This window comes from Euprymna scolopes, chromosome 18, assembly GCF_053919585.1.
Source record: "Euprymna scolopes isolate OS-2025 chromosome 18, ASM5391958v1, whole genome shotgun sequence".
NCBI lineage: Eukaryota > Metazoa > Mollusca > Cephalopoda > Sepiida > Sepiolidae > Euprymna > Euprymna scolopes.
This window is the reverse complement of record NC_136499.1, coordinates 19861771-19881220: the sequence shown is the minus strand read 5'-3', so window position 1 is coordinate 19881220 and position 19450 is coordinate 19861771. Positions and strand designations below refer to the sequence as shown.

The following is a 19450-nucleotide window of genomic DNA, read 5'->3' as shown; positions in this document are numbered from 1 at the left end:
TTTTGTTTTTTCTTTTTTGTCAATTTATTTTCTTGTTACCAGTGACTATGTCCTGGTGAAATGCTGGTTGAAAGAGCTTTAAGTGATAGGTTTCTGACTATTTTATTTAAATGTACAGGGTGGTCGCTAGAAAAGCGGGAAATTTGTCAAACAACGATTTATTTTTACAAAGAATAATTTTTACAAAGTTTTTCAAAGACAAATGTTATATTATACTCATAGATATTCAAAATGTTGTCCGTGCAATTCACTGCAGCGTCAAACCACGGTTTATTTTTACAACACTCACACGGCACCAATCAAAAAATAGCAATCACACATTTTATTCATAATCTAAACTGACCTTCAAATTTCTTGCTTTTCTAGCGACCACCTTGTATTTGAAAATTTTGTACCTCTGAACATACATTTAAATCCTAATTCTGTGCAATTGTCATCTTTTTCAGGTGACTGTGGCTGGCCATACAGCTACGATTCCTGATGAATTCAATTTATACCAAGCAAAAATGGTTGCCAGTATTAATGGGAAGAAACACACTCTTCAGGTATGAAGTTTAATAGTTTTAGATTTTTTTGTGCTTGTCCATATTTCCATTTATTTTAAATTTGATCTACATACCCATGACGGAAAGAAAATATCATATTCCAAAAATCTTGTAAATTGACAAAGTAGATTTATTTTTAAATAAGAAATCAAATTTTTATGGCTAACTGAGGAGTGACTGTCTCACAACATCATTTTGAAAACAAGCTGAAGATAACGGAGATAACTTCAAATAATTCAAACTTGCAAGAATTTAGAAAACCATTCTTAACATGGAGGACAAGGCATTTGAAAAGACTCAAATTCGCTAAAAAAATTATTTTCTGTATAAAAGTATAACTAGATTAATTTGTGTGATTTTTGGAATATGATATTTTCTATCATACGTATGTACATCATACAGATTTTTCTTTATTTTTGTTTTTTTAATATAAGGGGATAGGAAGATTTTAGACAAGCACTGAATTTAATTAATTTTTTTTTTTTTTTTTTTTAGAAATTAAATATATATATTTTTTATTTGTTCTCCAAGAGATTTTAACCATATAAGTTTTTGTTTTAGAAAGTATTGTTTTTATGGTGGAGAGAATGGGATTAAAGTTAATAACCGATGGCTATCAAATAAAAATTAAAAAATTTTTTTTATTACATTTTCACCCTAAACAAGGCACATCACCACTTTGATGTAGGGGGCTACTATCAGGGACATAAGCTACAGGGGTACTATGTAGGGAGTTGGGCAGCAAGATGTCAGTTCACGTTACACTTGAACTTCTGCATGTCAGTACAGTTGGGGAAACAGGAACCCAAAAGGGAATTCCAAAGTCTATTGGTTCTGGGGAAGAAACTACTGGAGTAGAAAGCTCTCTTACATCTAGGGATCTCTACTGTGAAAGGGTGAGATTTAGCTGTTTGTCAGGGGGTATTTACGTCGAAGGGGTACAAGTGCTTGCAGTTTGTTAACTCATCATAGAGTTAAAATACTTGTAGAACACGCAGAGGGATGCAACATTTCGTCAATGAAACAGAGGCTGAAGCTTAGATGACAGTTCAGGACCTATCAGGTTGGCGACTCTCTTTTGAACCTTGTCCAGGAGCGAGAGACTAGTAGCAGATGCACCAGCCCAAATATGACAACAATACTCCATACATGGGCGTGCCTTATAGAAGTACAGGATACTTTCGGGCGTTAGTAGCTTTCTAGCACGGTAGAGAGAACCTACCTTTTTTGCAGTGGTCCTGACAATACTCTCAATGTAATTTTTCCAACTCCTGTTTCCTGTGAACGTTAGGCCGACCCTTTGGTGCCCAAAATGAAAATGTTTAAAATCATTTCTGTGTATACACTCATCTTAATTAATAAAAGCACAAAAACATTTTAAGCCAATTGGATATGTTTCTCTGAATTTATCAAATTTGTTGTTTTGATGCACCTTGAGTGAATAAAAAGCTAGATTTTTCCCTCGATTAAAATTGGAAGCCAAAGTCTACGATAGAACTAACATCTGCTTTACTCCAGTTTCTCTCTGTCAGGTGTTTGGGCAAGCCAAGTAATACATTTTTCAACTTGTATTATTATAAGCATAAACACTGTGATATCAACGCATATACATAAACACAATGCATTAACTGTTTCACACTATTGTCTGCTCATTAAAAATAAACGCATAAACTTATTCTTTTAATACTCCTAACATTTCTCACTGAATTTTTTACAACGAAAACAAATGAACTTTCAATCAATTGATCCTTAGAATAAACCATACTTGTATAACAGAAATATTTTTCTTTTCATTCAATTTTTGTCGCCTTTAAAAATGAAACAATTTATATCTCTCAGATAAAAGCAAGCTTTTATCCTTATTCAAATATAAACCAACCACATAGCATATAATCAGAAGTCGAGTTTTATATTTACATGCATAAATAGCATGACGGTTTGCTGTGCTGTGTAACCGTAGTTGAGATGAATGCATTTTATTCATTTTTGATGTACATTATTGTTTGTATCTTCAAAAGGTATATTTCGAACTTGATTTTTGACCAGTTTTGATTACGATTTTTCAAATCAATGGATAATCCACGGCCCTTAAATCATCAACTCTGGTTTCCTTGATGTCTTAGCTAACGAATACTCTTTGTCCTGCAAGCATTCTCAAAATATGAAGAAACATTCTATGTAAACTTTCATTTTAAACATCAAAATCCTGTTTTTGTACTCATTATTTTGTTTGTTTTCTATATAACATTTCTTGCACTTGCTGACATTTGAGTATTATCACTGAAACAGTTTTCCTTAAAATGGTTTTCTCCAAAAAAATCTCTCTACCAGCTGGAACCCTTAAAAGGATCCCTTCAAAAACCAACTAAGCAGAATTTTCTGTGAATTTTTATTTGATTCATGAATTTTATAGACATTAACCTTTGAAAGCCAACCTCCATAATAGATTTTTAATCAATTAAAGTCAAAGAAAGAAAATGTCAAGTGTCTTATTAACCCTGTACCTGTTTTATGAGTATTTTAATGGAATGTCCTCTGATGAACTCCTTGCACTTGTGCTCCCTTGATGTACATATCCCAGACAAACCCGCTTGGCAACAAAATTATACCCCTTCACTGTTGAGGTCTCTAAATGTCAGTTTTCTACTTAATAGCTTCTTTCCTAGAACAGCTAGACTTTGGAATTCCCTTCCTGCTACCTGCTTCTGAAACTGTGCTGACATGCAGAAGTTCAGATGCAATGTAAACCAACATCTTAATCTTTCTTAATTAGCCCTTTATGTTCAACTAGCATTTCAGCCCGGCGTTGCCTGGGTGTTTGGAGGTGTATGTTGAGCAAAAAAAAAAAAAAAAAGCGGTCAATTTTTTAAAACTTTGACCCCTATTATGACCCCTTAACATTTATTGTTTTGGGCTCAAATCAAGTTATTAAGTTAGATCCATGTCCAAGGAACCTATATCCAAATTTTCAAGTGTTTAGACCCAAAATTGACGGAGGAGTTTAGTAGAGTTCTCAAATAGTTAAATCGTTGAACTTTGACTCCTTAACAGCCAAATTTCTGGCCGAAACAGATCACAAAGATTTTCCCAAATCTCAGTACCCTGTGCATCAAATTTCGAGTCTGTAGACTAAAAATTGACAGTTATTGCGTAGGGAAATGTATACACACAGACACTTTCACTTTTATTGATATACTAGCAGTTCCGCCTGGTTTTGCTCAGGCCCTATGTACTGTTCATAATTTATGTGCATATGTATATATTAAAAAGTGTGAATATGTATGGTAATGCCTTTCTATATAAGAGTATTCCTTAACTACCATAGAGAAAATTTGGTAGAGACCACAGACGTCAATTTTTTTAAACTTTGGCCCCGATTTTGACCCCTTAACATTTACTGTTTTGGACTCAAATAAATTATAAAGTTAGATCCATATCCAAGGAATCTTTATCTAAAATCTCAACAGTTTAGACCCAAAATCGGGGGAGGAGTTTTGTAGAGTTCTCAAAGGTCAAATCATTAAACTTTGACCCCTTAACAGCAAAAATTGTAGCCGAAACAGGTATAAAAAGATTTTCCCAAATCTCAATACCCCGTATGTCAAATTTGGAGTCTGTAGACAGAAAATTGACAGAGTTATTGTGTAAGGAAATGTACACAGACAGACACACGCACACATTTTCACTTTTATAGATATACTAGCATTTCAGCCCGGCGTTGCCTGGGTGTTTGGATGTGTATGTTAAGCGCAAAAAAAATGTGGTAGTAGAAAGGCAAGCTCGAACCCGTACCGCGAAGGAGGAAAAGAATGTGGAAAAAACCTGATGTCTATGCTGTTACGACCACCGCCAAACCAGAAGTGACATTTTTAAAAATTAAGACTAGACAATCAAAAGGAGAGGATGACTTTCAAAAATATCGGCGAAAAAAGCGACCCCCCCCTCTCATGTAGAAAAGTGCCCAGTTTAAGGTGAAGATATTAATGTTTTTAGCCAATTTTTCGATATTTGTCGTTTGAAAGGTCGGGCTTTAAAATGATACTGATCTTTGTAAAATCTGTTGCCTCTGTCAAAAGTTTCGGGAAAACATGCATACATACATACATACATTTATATATTGGTAACTAAAAGTTTTCGACCCGAACCGATTAAAAAGCTTGCCCTATCTCTGAATATCCTTTATGTCAAATTTCAAATGTTTAGACCAGAAATTGTCTGAGTAATTTGGTAGAGACCGCAGAGGTCAATTTTTTTAAACTTTGACCCCTATTATGACCCTATTATGATTATTGTTTTGGGCTCAAATCAAGTTATTAAGTTAGATCCATGTCCAAGGAACCTATATCTAAAATTTTAAGTGGTTAGACCCCAAATTGTAGAAGGAGTTTGGTAGAGTTCTCAAAGGTCAAATCGTTGAACTTTGACCCCTTAATCGCCAAATTTCTGGCTGAAAACCGATCACCTTGATTTTCCCAAATCTCAGTACCCTGTATATCAAATTTCGAGCCTGTAGACTTAAAATTGACAGACTTATTGCCTAGGGAAATGTACACAGACACACAGAAAGACCGATACACAGACACGTTCACTTTTATATATAGATAGATTGGCAATATGCCTTGTTTGGGGTGAAGATGAGTAAAAAAATAGGTACTTGTGCACATAGCGAACCAGACGTAACTAAGCAAGCGCTCGGATTTGTCCGGCGCATGACGTCAACGGCCGGATATAACCGAGCGTTACCGATTAAGCAGACGAGATAACCGCTATCAATTGGAAGACTGTAACAAATCCCAGAAACGCTTAATCGAGGAGAGTTTTAAAAAAGATAACCGACGAAATAAAAAGGAATATTACTAACCTTGCGGACCAGCTACAGACCCCCGAGGCTACCCTAAACTTTTGCCAGAAACGAAAATTGGTGGCAGAAGAGAAAAGGTGTTTACATTGCGGCCAGGATTGTGTAATAGCAAAGAGAGCAAGCCTTTCCGACGGTTACGGTTGGAGGTGTAGAAGTTGCCGCTGTTGGACCTCCATCAGGAATGGGACCTTCTTCTCATATTCCCGACTGACCATCTCATGCATCCTAAAAGTAATATACTTATGGGCTTTCGAGATGGCCTCGACCAAAAACCTTCATCGCGAATGTGGGCTACGTTCTCGCCACACAATTGTGGATTGGAAGAATTTCCTGCATGATATATGCAGGGGCTATTTTCTCAGGAATCCCCGGCAGATTGGAGGCCCAGGCCATACGGTAGAAATCGACGAGTCCGTATTAACCGTAGGAAACACAACGTCGGCAGACTTCTGACACCGGTCTGGGTCTTCGGTGGATACGACCCCACCGAAAAGGAGGGTTTCTTGGTCACTGTACCAAATAGGAATGCCGAAACCCTCCTTCCACTAATAAAAAAATACGTTTTGCCGGGGACGACGGTCGTATCAGACTGTTGAAGGGCTTATAGCAAAGTGGGAGGAGATGGGTATCACCATTTGACGGTGAACCACAGCTTGAATTTTGTCGATCCCGTAACACAGGCAACCACAAATCATGTGGAGCGGATGTGTAAGGAAGCCAAGCAACGAAATAAACGCGAATGCGGTACCAACCGGGAACTTTTGGACACATATCTTATTGAGTTTATGTGGAGGCAAAAGTTTGGTAGGCAGCCTTTTGACTCCATATTAACCCATATAGCCGAAAGCTACCCGGTTGGTAAGGAGGAGCTTCCTATCACAATCGCTACCTCTTCTCCGTCGTCTGAAGCCCTTCAAAAACATATCCTCCTGAGAAAAAAAACAAAAAATACTGTATATATCTCGTAGGAATTCCGGTAAAAAACAAAACAAAAAAAAAGTCCTTGTTTCTGGGGAAAAAAATGACAATATTTGTTTTAGTTTTACGTTAAACATTGAGAAAAAAACCCCAAACATTTCAGACGAAAAAAATTTCCTATTATTAAAAAAAACTTGTTTATTTATTTATTTCTTTTGATAACAGAAAACAATTTAAAAAAAAAAATAAAATAAAATAATAATTAAATTATTAATAAAAAAACATAAATGAACGGTAGGTTTTTGGTTTTTAATTTATTTACATTTATGTTTCTACATTTTACAATTTCATTGTACAGTTATTTTGTTGTAGCGTTGTTTTTATTTAATCGGCAACGCTCGGTTTTATCCGGCTGTTGACGTCATGCGCCGGACAAATCCGAGCGTTTGTTTAGTTACGTCTAGTTCGCTATGTGCACAAGTACCAAAAAATAAAATAAAAATAAAAACAATTTAGTGAATCTAGTTATATAAATTTAATGGATGTAAATTTTAAGATTTTAATTAAATAAACCATCCATATTTCATGTGTTTATAATAATTGATGTAATTTTAAAATTATAATCTCTAAAAATCCATATTTCATGTGTTTATAATAATTGTTGTAATTTTAAAATTAAAAATCCATATTTCATGTTTGAAATGAATTTTTTCCTTTTATTTCAGCTTATATCTCATAATTCTTTTGGTGAAATGAACATACAATTTTTTGGAACTGTGGTAAGTAGAATATTCAAAATCGCATTTTTCATTATTTTATAAATAATGAAAGAATTTATAATTTAAGAATTCTGTTTATTTGATTGTATAAAATTTAAAAATGGGTAAAATCTAAATTTTTGGTGGTCAATGATACTAATTTAAGTTTTTTACATTTTGAAATGTCTGTTGATGGTAACAGACACACAAGTGTGTGTGTGTGTATATATATATATATATATATATATATATATATATATATAGAATAAATGACAAAAAGCTATATTCCAAAATTCATGATGTTGACCATCTTATAATTTGTTACTTTAAATCAGTTGACTTATACAATTCTTGACAGTATCTATTTCTGTATAATTATATCAGAATCAGGGAAAATATTGTCGTACTATCACTAATAATATATATATATCTGTAGAAATATATTTTCTTATAAAATATATCAATCCTTATTTAAGAAGTTCAGTGTAATTACAGAACAATATAGAGAATAAATGACAAAAAGTTATATTCCAAAATTCATAATGTTGACCATCTTAGAATTTATTCCTTTAATTCAGTGGACTTATACAATTTTTGACAGTATCTGTTTTGTAGCACAAAATCAATCACTTAATTATTATATCAATTAGTGAATCTATTATGCCCTTAACTCATCAGAAAGAAATAGCAACAATCAATCCGTCAAAAGGAATTAAAATGTAATTTGACATGGTAAATATCCGAAAATTGGAAGAGAAGCTTCAGTTACCTTTATAGTTTTCCATTACGCCATATTGAATTTTTATCAAACAAAGTCATTAAACCCAACTATTCGTACTAACAATTTTAATTTATGAACCTTCTACCAAAATGTTCTATTTAATAATTAGTAAATTTATAAATTCTAAGTTGTGTATATATACTTATGAAAATAATATCAACAAATTATAAACTATTATACATGTTTGTATATACGAAACTAAACGAAGCTAAAAATGATATATATATATGTATATTCCAGGAGTTAAATATAAGTATAGTCTGGAGAAAGTTCAACTTAGATGAGATATTTGTCCCTTTTGTTTTGGATCTGAAACTGATGGTATTGATGTCTTTCTGATCCTCTGTAATGCACACATATATTAGTGCATTGATTAAATAATTTACATTAAACTCACTTAGAAATTCTCCTGTGGAGCTGTGAATTTATTCTCAAAATGCAGTGAAAGATAGAAGCTCAATATTTTGTTATACAATAAAATAGAGATTAATATACAGGGTGTCCGTAAAGTTACTATACAGTCTTATTGTATTATATTTGTATTAATATTACTGTACTGTTAATATATTACAGGGTGTCTGTATAGTAACTTGTAAGACTGTATAATAACTTTACGGACACCCTGTATATGTGTATGTAAATTTAAAAAAAAAGGCATTTAAATTAATTTTCTACGGTTTCAGCCAAGAATCGTATCTTTGATGACGATGACAATTATTACAATACCGCTCTACTTAATTCTGATTATAAAGATTAAATTAAATTTGAAGAAGTTATAAATCTCATAATAGTAAATAGATTAGATAATAACTCTAACATCAGCATCCTGGAATGGAATTTTACTGTTCTAGTATGTCACCACAAAAGCTTGGAGTATGATAGTCATTGTTTTGAGCCTATATTGTCTTTGGATCCTCAAAAGCATGTGGTTTACTGTATGGCAGCATTAGGCATTAGTTATTTAGCTTTCAGGAGAGAGACCATAACACCTGAAAATTGAATGTCTGATAAAAACCATACAAGACCTGTTTTGATGAAAAATGCCCATCTCATCTATGACAGAATTTCAATTGCTGTACTTTCTCGTGATGACAAAGATATGAGACAAAAGAGTTCAAGAAAGAGAAAGACAGATCAACAAAAGGAAAGTGAGAAAAAGAATGAAAATAATTTGATAGTTAACCCATCAATCCACACATCTTGTTGCTTATGCCCTTTTGTCAGTGAATAACCTCAGATTATCGACAATAGATCAAATTTTAGAGTTGGAGTAGAATTAGATTAATAAGAGCTAATTTAACGCCATATACAATGATGCTTTGATTGTGAAAACAGTGCTATGTTCTATCAACCCCAAGTTTGGTTCAAGGTCATGCAAACCTTCATTGCCTTGTGCCATATACAAGGGAAAAAAACGACTTGATACTAAATAACCAATTATTTAATAAGATGAAGAAATATTACTTGGTTCAACTCCCCTTTTCACTTAATGCAAGAAGAAAAATAAACAATTGGTTTTTGCTTTTATCATTTAGAAATGAAAATAGAAGACACAAAACAGATGTAGATGAAATAAGTTGCATTTATTTTTTTTTTTCAAAAAAACTTTTTATATAGAATTGTTCAAATAGAATATACCACTGTTCAAATAGTTTGAGAGCATGAAAGCCGTACCATTTATTTTTCCAAAATGGTAGTATATTTTAAAAGCTGTGTTTCAAGGGAGGTAATTGCATTCAGATATGACTTTTTGTTTGAATTACTATTGTTTTCTGAAATCAAAATCTAAAAATTCTTATTCTTGTTTTTTTTTTTTAAAGTTAGAGTTAACCATTTTACAATAGATTTTAGGGAAGTTAATCCATCAAGTCCCAGGTTATATAAATCTTTTACTATCGAGTTTATTGTGTAAAAAAATGGTTGAAAATACACAAATTAAAAATAAAAGGTTATTTATTATTTTATTTAGAAAGTGAAATATTGACTTTCTTATAAATAGGACAGTGAGTACATGATATATTTTAGAAGTCAAGAGGCTATACTTTCAAGATAATGCCTACTGGAGAGAACTTGAATGCCTACTAGACATTATCCTCGAGTGTTTAAGGTCTCTCTGTATGATGATACTTTTTCTCGAGAAATAAACCCTAACCAAATATTCAAAATCACATTATATTCACGGCTGATAAGATCTCCTATTTATGGTTGATGCACATTAGCTTTTACAAGGAATGGTGCACCTCGTCCAAGTGATATTATATTAAGTAATAGCACAAAGCTGGATACTCCACCAGACTAGATAAATTCTTGTCCTGGAATCCAGTAAGACCAAGATACCAGAACAAAAGATATACTACAACGTATGAAAATGGTTAATTGGGGAGATGAAAATTATGTTCTCAATTTCTTTATTAACTCAAAGAAGTTTAATTGAACATTTGAATATCTATGTATCTCACATAGAGGTCAAGTGTTAGCCCCAGGTTGCGGGTCCCTTGATTTCTGAGAACTTCAACTGAAGTAAAAAAAAACAAAAAAAAATTTACACAATATGGTAAGGAGCAAAGCAGTTCACACAAAAAGTTACATTGCACTTTTGGAAATGAGTTGGTGGTTTATTATTGCAAACTCATGCAAATAAGTTCATACTTATTACTTTAATCCTTTCTTCAAATATTTATATATTATCTTATAGATTTTATTTTTAAATTATCATATAAATTTTTTTTTGTATATTATCTTATAGATTTTTAAAAAAATTATCTTATAGATTTTTAAAAAATTATCTTATAGATTTTTAAAAAAATTATAGATTTTTTAAAAATTATCTTATAGATTTTTTTAAAGAAATTATTTGGTGCCTCATTTATATGAATGAGATCTAATGGGCCAATGTCTTTAATCAAAGTGATACTTTAATTTTTCAAACCATTTGAATCATATTCAATGTTTAAGTTGTAGATTATGAATATATCATTAATTAATCATATATTAGTAGCTAATGTCATTTTAATCGATTAACATATAATGTTATTTTCTTATTCCCTAATACCAGATTTATAGTTGTATAGTGTGTCTGAAATTTGATATAAATGTTTTTGTTTTCCTTTTAAATAAAATGTATCTACCATGAAAACATGCAAATAACACGTTAACTATGTATAATCTATAAATTCACATTCCTGTTTGTTTGTTCACAATTTGATTAATATATACGAAAGTTTCCTTACTTTACTCCTTTATTTGTTTTGTATATAGTATGATTCTTGCAAAATATACAATTAAGAAATCATGTCATTTGCATATTACATTAAGAAAAATCGATTTTATTAAATAGCGGTATGTTAATGTTTCTAGTGAGAGAATTGTTTTAAATGTTCTATTTAAAATTGTTTTAAACAATAATTATATTGATAACATATTTAATTTATTTTGAATTATTATGCTAACATCGATTTTTTTTTTAAAAAACCTTTTAGTTATTTACCTCTTAGAAACTTCCGAACATTTCATTTGTTTGTTTTTATTATTCTTTAAACGGCTAGACAAAAATCAGTAAATTTTTACGATGTGACCCAGTGTTGTTTAACACCTAAAGAAATAAAGATCTACTGCCCACTCTAAATTCCACAGTTTACACTTTTTTTCTTTTTTCATGTTAATCTCATTGATTAAAAAGGTAAATTTTTACGACGTGATCCAGCGTCGTTTACCCCTACTTTTTTGGGGCCTACTACGTTTTAGCAGTCTTTATACATAATATGAAAGAAGTAATTTTGAAAAAAAAAAATTAACATTTTAAAGTGGGAGATCACACTTTTCTATATAAATTTAATGTAAAATGAGTACCCACTTTTTGGCCACAAAGCGTTCAATGAGACATGTCGTCTCTAGCAATTTTCAAGTTTGGCGATCAAAGGGGGGGGGCAAAACATGATAAGTACAATTTGTTTTTTCTTTATTTTTTTTCTGTGGTGGGGGCCGGTAATTACATTTGAAACATAAAATAACGATAAATTTAATTAATTTTTATGAGACCATTTTGTACTTTCACCTAACAATTTTATAAACAAAACGAATCCCAAAATAATTTTATAAACAAAACGAATCCCAATTTTATAAATAAAACGAATCCCAAAATTTTTTTTTGAGGAAGGAGGATTACATTAGAAACATAAAATGACGAAAAATTTAATTGTTTTTGGGATTTATTTTTGGTAGATCTTCATTGTTTTTAGGGTTCTGCCTACTTGGCTAATTTTTTTTTTTTTTGCAATTGAACGAGCATTCGCTGCTATTTTTATTGAAACAAAAGTTGTAATGATTTATTTTTAATTATTACTTTTTTTTGGGGGGGGTGTTCTTTCCAGTGCTCAATATCCAGCGAATAGTTTCTTCTCTTTGTATCCCTTCTGCCGAAATATCTGGTGGAGAGGGTATCACATACTTCTTTTTTTTGGGTGATTAAATTTACAGGTTTTCATCCGTTTTTTTTTATTTTTGAAATTGTTGGGGTATCCACGTTGCCCATGATGAAAATGATTAGTATAGCAGGTGTGTTCCAAACGGAACTTCATGTCAACCTAGGCAATGCTGGGTATCCATGCTAGTGCTTAATATTTTTCATGTATACATATTATGCTTTATCTGTAGACATTTTTCATTTTCTTTTTTTAATTGTAAAATAAACTTTCTGTAGAGCACAGGTGTTTCAAATTTAATTAGACTTTTCATCTGGTTTAATAAAATTCCTATTTTATGGATTAACTGGCACTCTGCACTGGATCACTTCTTTATTACCATAATGATGAAATTTGAATCCTGACTTTTATTTGTATCTTTTATTCTTTTAATTTCAGTTTAAAGTAGAAGTACTTGATGAAACTGCGGCCAATTTCAAGAAATATATGCCAGTTAAGCCAGAAATTGACCAAACTAGTATGTTACTAGCACCAATGCCTGGAATTCTCAAATCCATTTCTGTGGCTGCAGGAGATATGGTAAGTATGGCAATCTGATATATATATATATATATATATATATGTATATATATAGGTTTGCAATCTTGCTATTATTTGGGATAAGGCTTAGTCTGTTTTAATATTTGAAATAAGCTAATCAAAGATCTTCTAACAACTAAATCCAACTCCTGACTTGTTGGTAGAAATGTTTGCAATAGACATTAAAAGGGAATAAAGGCAGATTAATGACAAATTTAAAATCTGTTTGCGTGAACTGACTGCACCTTTTAGTCTAGATTGACTTTCCAAAATAAATAAATAGCTTTTGGAACAAATTCTTGGCGGTACCAAAAAAAGTCTACTTTAGTTACAAAATATAGAATCTGTCTAAAACTTTCTGGAAAGTACAAAGTTTGTTTTATATATTTTTTCTTCTTTTCATGCTTGTTTTTATTACAAATTTTGATCATGTGATTTTTTAAAAAATGGGGGATATGGTTTTTAAAAATGTGGCAAAGATCAGGACAATTTCTTTACAGATAAACATCTTTTCCTTTTGTATTTAAGGAAAATTTACGAATGTTTCTTAATCCTTTTCCAATTCACCTGGAAAAAAAATGTGTGATTTTTGTTCTCATTTGACCAGTTGTGATGATTAATCGGAATCGGGAATCGAAAATATCAACGAATTTGGGGGTATCGGAATCAGAAAAATTGGTGCCTATTTTCCGATGCCAAAACGATTCTTTTGATTGTTTTTTTTTTATTTGATTTTGTTTAAAGCAAAATCTTCCTTTGCTGGTAATAACGATCAAATAATATTTATTGATTTTAAAATATCAGTAAAATTAAAATCGATAGATCATCCTCCAAAAGTGTAAATTTATGTTTAGGAAAATATCTCCATATTTAGCATGTGTTTTTTTTTTTTTACAGAAATCAGGGGAAAATAGCAACTCTATAGTTAAATATTTAGAGATTTATAAAGAATCGGAATCAGTAATTGTATCGGAATCAAGAATTTAGTATGGAATTGGTAATTGTATTAGAATCGGGGAAAAATATTGGAATCATCCCATCACTAATATATATATATATATATATATATATATATATATATATATATATATATATATATATATATATATATATATATATAAAATTTTGTTTTGTGCATTTCAAGATCCTTTCTTATAACCAACTGTAATGCTACCATTTTAGTTGTTCCCAATTCATATTTATTTACTACTAAATTAACTGAATAAAAATTTTCTTGTTTCTGAATTTTAAGCTGAGGATTGATATGTATTTTTTTTTTTTTTTTTGATTAAAACTGATGATACAGCAAAACAGTAGTGTGGATGACTAAAATTCTCCCTGTCTTGGGTTGCGCATATTGGGAAGTGATAAACAAACTGCCATTAGGGTATCAAGTGATGATTTTTGTGTAAACAAATAGAGCTTAGGCGTTTGGGCAATATTTGAACATTGTTAATTCACATGCCTATCTTAACAGCAGCCAAATAGCGTATGGTTAGGAGAGCTGACTGTCGCTTAGGGGGTCAAGTTTCAAACCTGGCTTGAGGTAGTTGCTAGTCTAGCCGCACTGATGAGTTGTGATACAGTAAAACAGCACTATATGTGAACCTATATATATATATATATATATATATATATAAGTAGTAATCTATAGTGAAAAGTAGTAAGATTGTAAATCAAAAACAAGAATAGGTTTCAGTCTGTCAAAATTCTTACAAAAATTGTCCGCAATAATCCATAATATAAGAGATAAAGCACTAGTTAAAATTCAGTTGCAGCTGACACTCTTCTGAACGTTGAAGGTTCAATCTTTGGTGCGGCCAATGTTAAGCATACAGTTGTGAATTAAGACTTCTGTCCGGTCATGACTGACGGAATGAGAGCATGCTAACCTATTAAAAAGGAGCCCATTCCAAATTCCTTGAAGATTTTATTAAGAGTATGTAGGACTTGCGAATATATGTGCTTAAAGCGGCGAGCTCAAAAGTCAAACTGTGAGTTAAAATTTTATAATTATCTTAAGTTATTTTATTTGTATCATTTGGATTCATTGAACTACTGTGTTCTCATCTTGAGTGTGATTTTTACAATGTTTCAGTCAATGTAACCTCCAACCTACTTCAGGTGTATCTTGTCGAACTCTGGAATGTTTCTGTCAAACTAAGGGATGGAATTTTGAGCGGAACCCTTTATTTACTTCACAGGGGTAGCATGCTCTTGTTCTGTCTGCCATGACTGGACAGAGGTCCTAAGTAATTCGCAATTGTATTTTTCGGTCGCCTACACTGAGGATTGAACCTTCAATGTTCAGAAGAAGAATTTTAAAATTGATTTTTCCAAGTACTTTAAATACTGCGCCATGGAATGAATCCAACTAATACGAATAACCAATCCTCATTTAAAACATTCAGAAACATTATTTTATTTCAGTTTTTAATTTATGTATTTCTTATCATATCTATTCTTTTGTTCTCGTCTTTTTTTTAAAAATTGTACTCGTATTCTAAAGCATTATTAAAGATTTAAATACCAGAATTAAATCTTTTTTGACGAAGTTGAGTCGTTAGCAAATAAAAAAATATGTATACGTTGTGATAAAGCGTTAGATTGTACATTTACAAAACAAGAATAGATTTAAGGTTTCCAAAGTTTATGAGAATTGTCTGCAAGCATTTGTGGCATAGTAATAAAATGCTAAGTAAAATGCAGATGCAAGTCATATTTTTAAGAATTGAATATTCAATCCACAGTTCAGGCAAAATAAATAAAAAAATTTTTATGAGTATGTGAGAAGTGACTGTCTAGTCCACCATTTTAAAAAATTTTAAGAAACAAAGGGACATAACTCAACAATACTTCATACTTATTTGATTGATGTTGTGATACAAATTTCCATTAATCATTTAAAAATGATTTGATTTATGTTGTGATATAAATTTCCATTAATCATTTAAAAATGATTTGATTTATGTTGTGATACAAATTTCTATTAATCATTTAAAAATGATTTGATTTATGTTGTGATACAAATTTCCATTAATCATTTAAAAATGATTTGATTTATGTTGTGATACAAATTTCCATTAATCATTTAAAAATGATTTGATTTATGTTGTGATACAAATTTCCATTAATCATTTAAAAATGATTTGATTGATGTTGTGATACCAATTTCCATTAATCATTTAAAAATGATTTGATTTATGTTGTGATACAAATTTCCATGAATCATTTAAAAATGATTTGATTGATGTTGTGATACAAATTTCCATTAATCATTTAAAAATGATTTGATTTATGTTGTGATATAAATTTCCATTAATCATTTAAAAATGATTTGATTTATGTTGTGATATAAATTTCCATTAATCATTTAAAAATGATTTGATTGATGTTGTGATATAAATTTCCATTAATCATTTAAAAATGATTTGATTTATGTTGTGATACAAATTTCCATTAATCATTTAAAAATGATTTGATTTATGTTGTGATATAAATTTCCATTAATCATTTAAAAATAATTTGATTTATGTTGTGATACAAATTTCCATTAATCATTTAAAAATGATTTCATTTATGTTGTGATATAAATTTCCATTAATCATTTAAAAATGATTTGATTGATGTTGTGATACAAATTTCCATTAATCATTTAAAAATGATTTGATTTATGTTGTGATATAAATTTCCATTAATCATTTAAAAATGATTTCATTTATGTTGTGATATAAATTTCCATTAATCATTTAAAAATGATTTGATTTATGTTGTGATATAAATTTCCATTAATCATTTTAAAATGATTTGATTGATGTTGTGATATAAATTTCCATTAATCATTTAAAAATGATTTGATTGATGTTGTGATATAAATTTCCATTAATCATTTAAAAATGATTTGATTGATGTTGTTATATAAATTTCCATTAATCATTTAAAAATGATTTGATTGATGTTGTGATACAAATTTCCATTAATCACTTAAAAATGATTTCATTTATGTTGTGATATAAATTTCCATTAATCATTTAAAAATGATTTGATTGATGTTGTGATACAAATTTCCATTAATCATTTAAAAATGATTTGATTTATGTTGTGATATAAATTTCCATTAATCATTTAAAAATGATTTGATTTATGTTGTGATATAAATTTCCATTAATCATTTTAAAATGATTTGATTGATGTTGTGATATAAATTTCCATTAATCATTTAAAAATGATTTGATTTATGTTGTGATATAAATTTCCATTAATCATTTTAAAATGATTTGATTGATGTTGTGATATAAATTTCCATTAATCATTTAAAAATGATTTGATTGATGTTGTTATATAAATTTCCATTAATCATTTAAAAATGATTTGATTTATGTTGTGATACAAATTTCCATTAATCATTTTAAAATGATTTGATTGATGTTGTGATATAAATTTCCATTAATCATTTAAAAATGATTTGATTTATGTTGTGATATAAATTTCCATTAATCATTTTAAAATGATTTGATTTATGTTGTGATATAAATTTCCATTAATCATTTTAAAATGATTTGATTGATGTTGTTATATAAATTTCCATTAATCATTTAAAAATGATTTGATTGATGTTGTGATATAAATTTCCATTAATCATTTAAAAATGATTTGATTGATGTTGTTATATAAATTTCCATTAATCATTTTAAAATGATTTGATTTATGTTGTGATATAAATTTCCATTAATCATTTAAAAATGATTTGATTGATGTTGTGATATAAATTTCCATTAATCATTTAAAAATGATTTGATTGATGTTGTTATATAAATTTCCATTAATCATTTAAAAATGATTTGATTGATGTTGTGATATAAATTTCCATTAATCATTTAAAAATGATTTGATTGATGTTGTGATATAAATTTCCATTAATCATTTAAAAATGATTTGATTTATGTTGTTATATAAATTTCCATTAATCATTTAAAAATGATTTGATTGATGTTGTTATATAAATTTCCATTAATCATTTAAAAATGATTTGATTTATGTTGTGATATAAATTTCCATTAATCATTTAAAAATGATTTGATTGATGTTGTGATATAAATTTCCATTAATCATTTAAAAATGATTTGATTTATGTTGTGATATAAATTTCCATTAATCATTTTAAAATGATTTGATTGATGTTGTTATATAAATTTCCATTAATCATTTAAAAATGATTTGATTGATGTTGTGATATAAATTTCCATTAATCATTTAAAAATGATTTGATTGATGTTGTTATATAAATTTCCATTAATCATTTTAAAATGATTTGATTGATGTTGTTATATAAATTTCCATTAATCATTTTAAAATGATTTGATTGATGTTGTTATATAAATTTCCATTAATAATTTAAAAATGATTTGATTGATGTTGTTATATAAATTTCCATTAATCATTTAAAAATGATTTGATTGATGTTGTTATATAAATTTCCATTAATCATTTAAAAATGATTTGATTGATGTTGTTATATAAATTTCCATTAATCATTTAAAAATGATTTGATTGATGTTGTGATATAAATTTCCATTAATCATTTAAAAATGATTTGATTGATGTTGTTATATAAATTTCCATTAATCATTTAAAAATGATTTGATTGATGTGGTTATATAAATTTCCATTAATCATTTAAAAATGATTTGATTGATGTTGTTATATAAATTTCCATTAATCATTTAAAAATGATTTGATTGATGTTGTTATATAAATTTCCATTAATCATTTAAAAATGATTTGATTTATGTTGTTATATAAATTTCCATTAATCATTTAAAAATGATTTGATTGATGTTGTTATATAAATTTCCATTAATCATTTAAAAATGATTTGATTGATGTTGTTATATAAATTTCCATTAATCATTTAAAAATGATTTGATTTATGTTGTTATATAAATTTCCATTAATCATTTAAAAATGATTTGATTGATGTTGTTATATAAATTTCCATTAATCATTTTAAAATGATTTGATTTATGTTGTGATATAAATTTCCATTAATCATTTAAAAATGATTTGATTGATGTTGTGATATAAATTTCCATTAATCATTTAAAAATGATTTGATTTATGTTGTGATATAAATTTCCATTAATCATTTTAAAATGATTTGATTTATGTTGTGATATAAATTTCCATTAATCATTTAAAAATGATTTGATTGATGTTGTTATATAAATTTCCATTAATCATTTAAAAATGATTTGATTGATGTTGTGATATAAATTTCCATTAATCATTTAAAAATGATTTGATTGATGTTGTTATATAAATTTCCATTAATCATTTTAAAATGATTTGATTTATGTTGTGATATAAATTTCCATTAATCATTTAAAAATGATTTGATTGATGTTGTGATATAAATTTCCATTAATCATTTAAAAATGATTTGATTTATGTTGTGATATAAATTTCCATTAATCATTTAAAAATGATTTGATTTATGTTGTGATATAAATTTCCATTAATCATTTTAAAATGATTTGATTGATGTTGTGATATAAATTTCCATTAATCATTTAAAAATGATTTGATTT

At 28.9% G+C, this 19450-nt stretch overlaps 1 protein-coding gene across 1 annotated transcript in view; it reads left to right on the top strand.

Annotated features, from left to right (window-relative positions):
* LOC145297514 (propionyl-CoA carboxylase alpha chain, mitochondrial-like) overlaps positions 1-19450 on the top strand; it is a 139081-nt gene that overhangs the window by 106176 nt on the left and 13455 nt on the right. The window contains exons 19-21 of the mRNA XM_080143415.1: positions 447-545; positions 7050-7103; positions 12723-12863. Coding sequence (XP_079999541.1) covers positions 447-545; positions 7050-7103; positions 12723-12863 — 294 coding nt within the window. The remainder of the gene's footprint in view (positions 1-446; positions 546-7049; positions 7104-12722; positions 12864-19450) is intronic.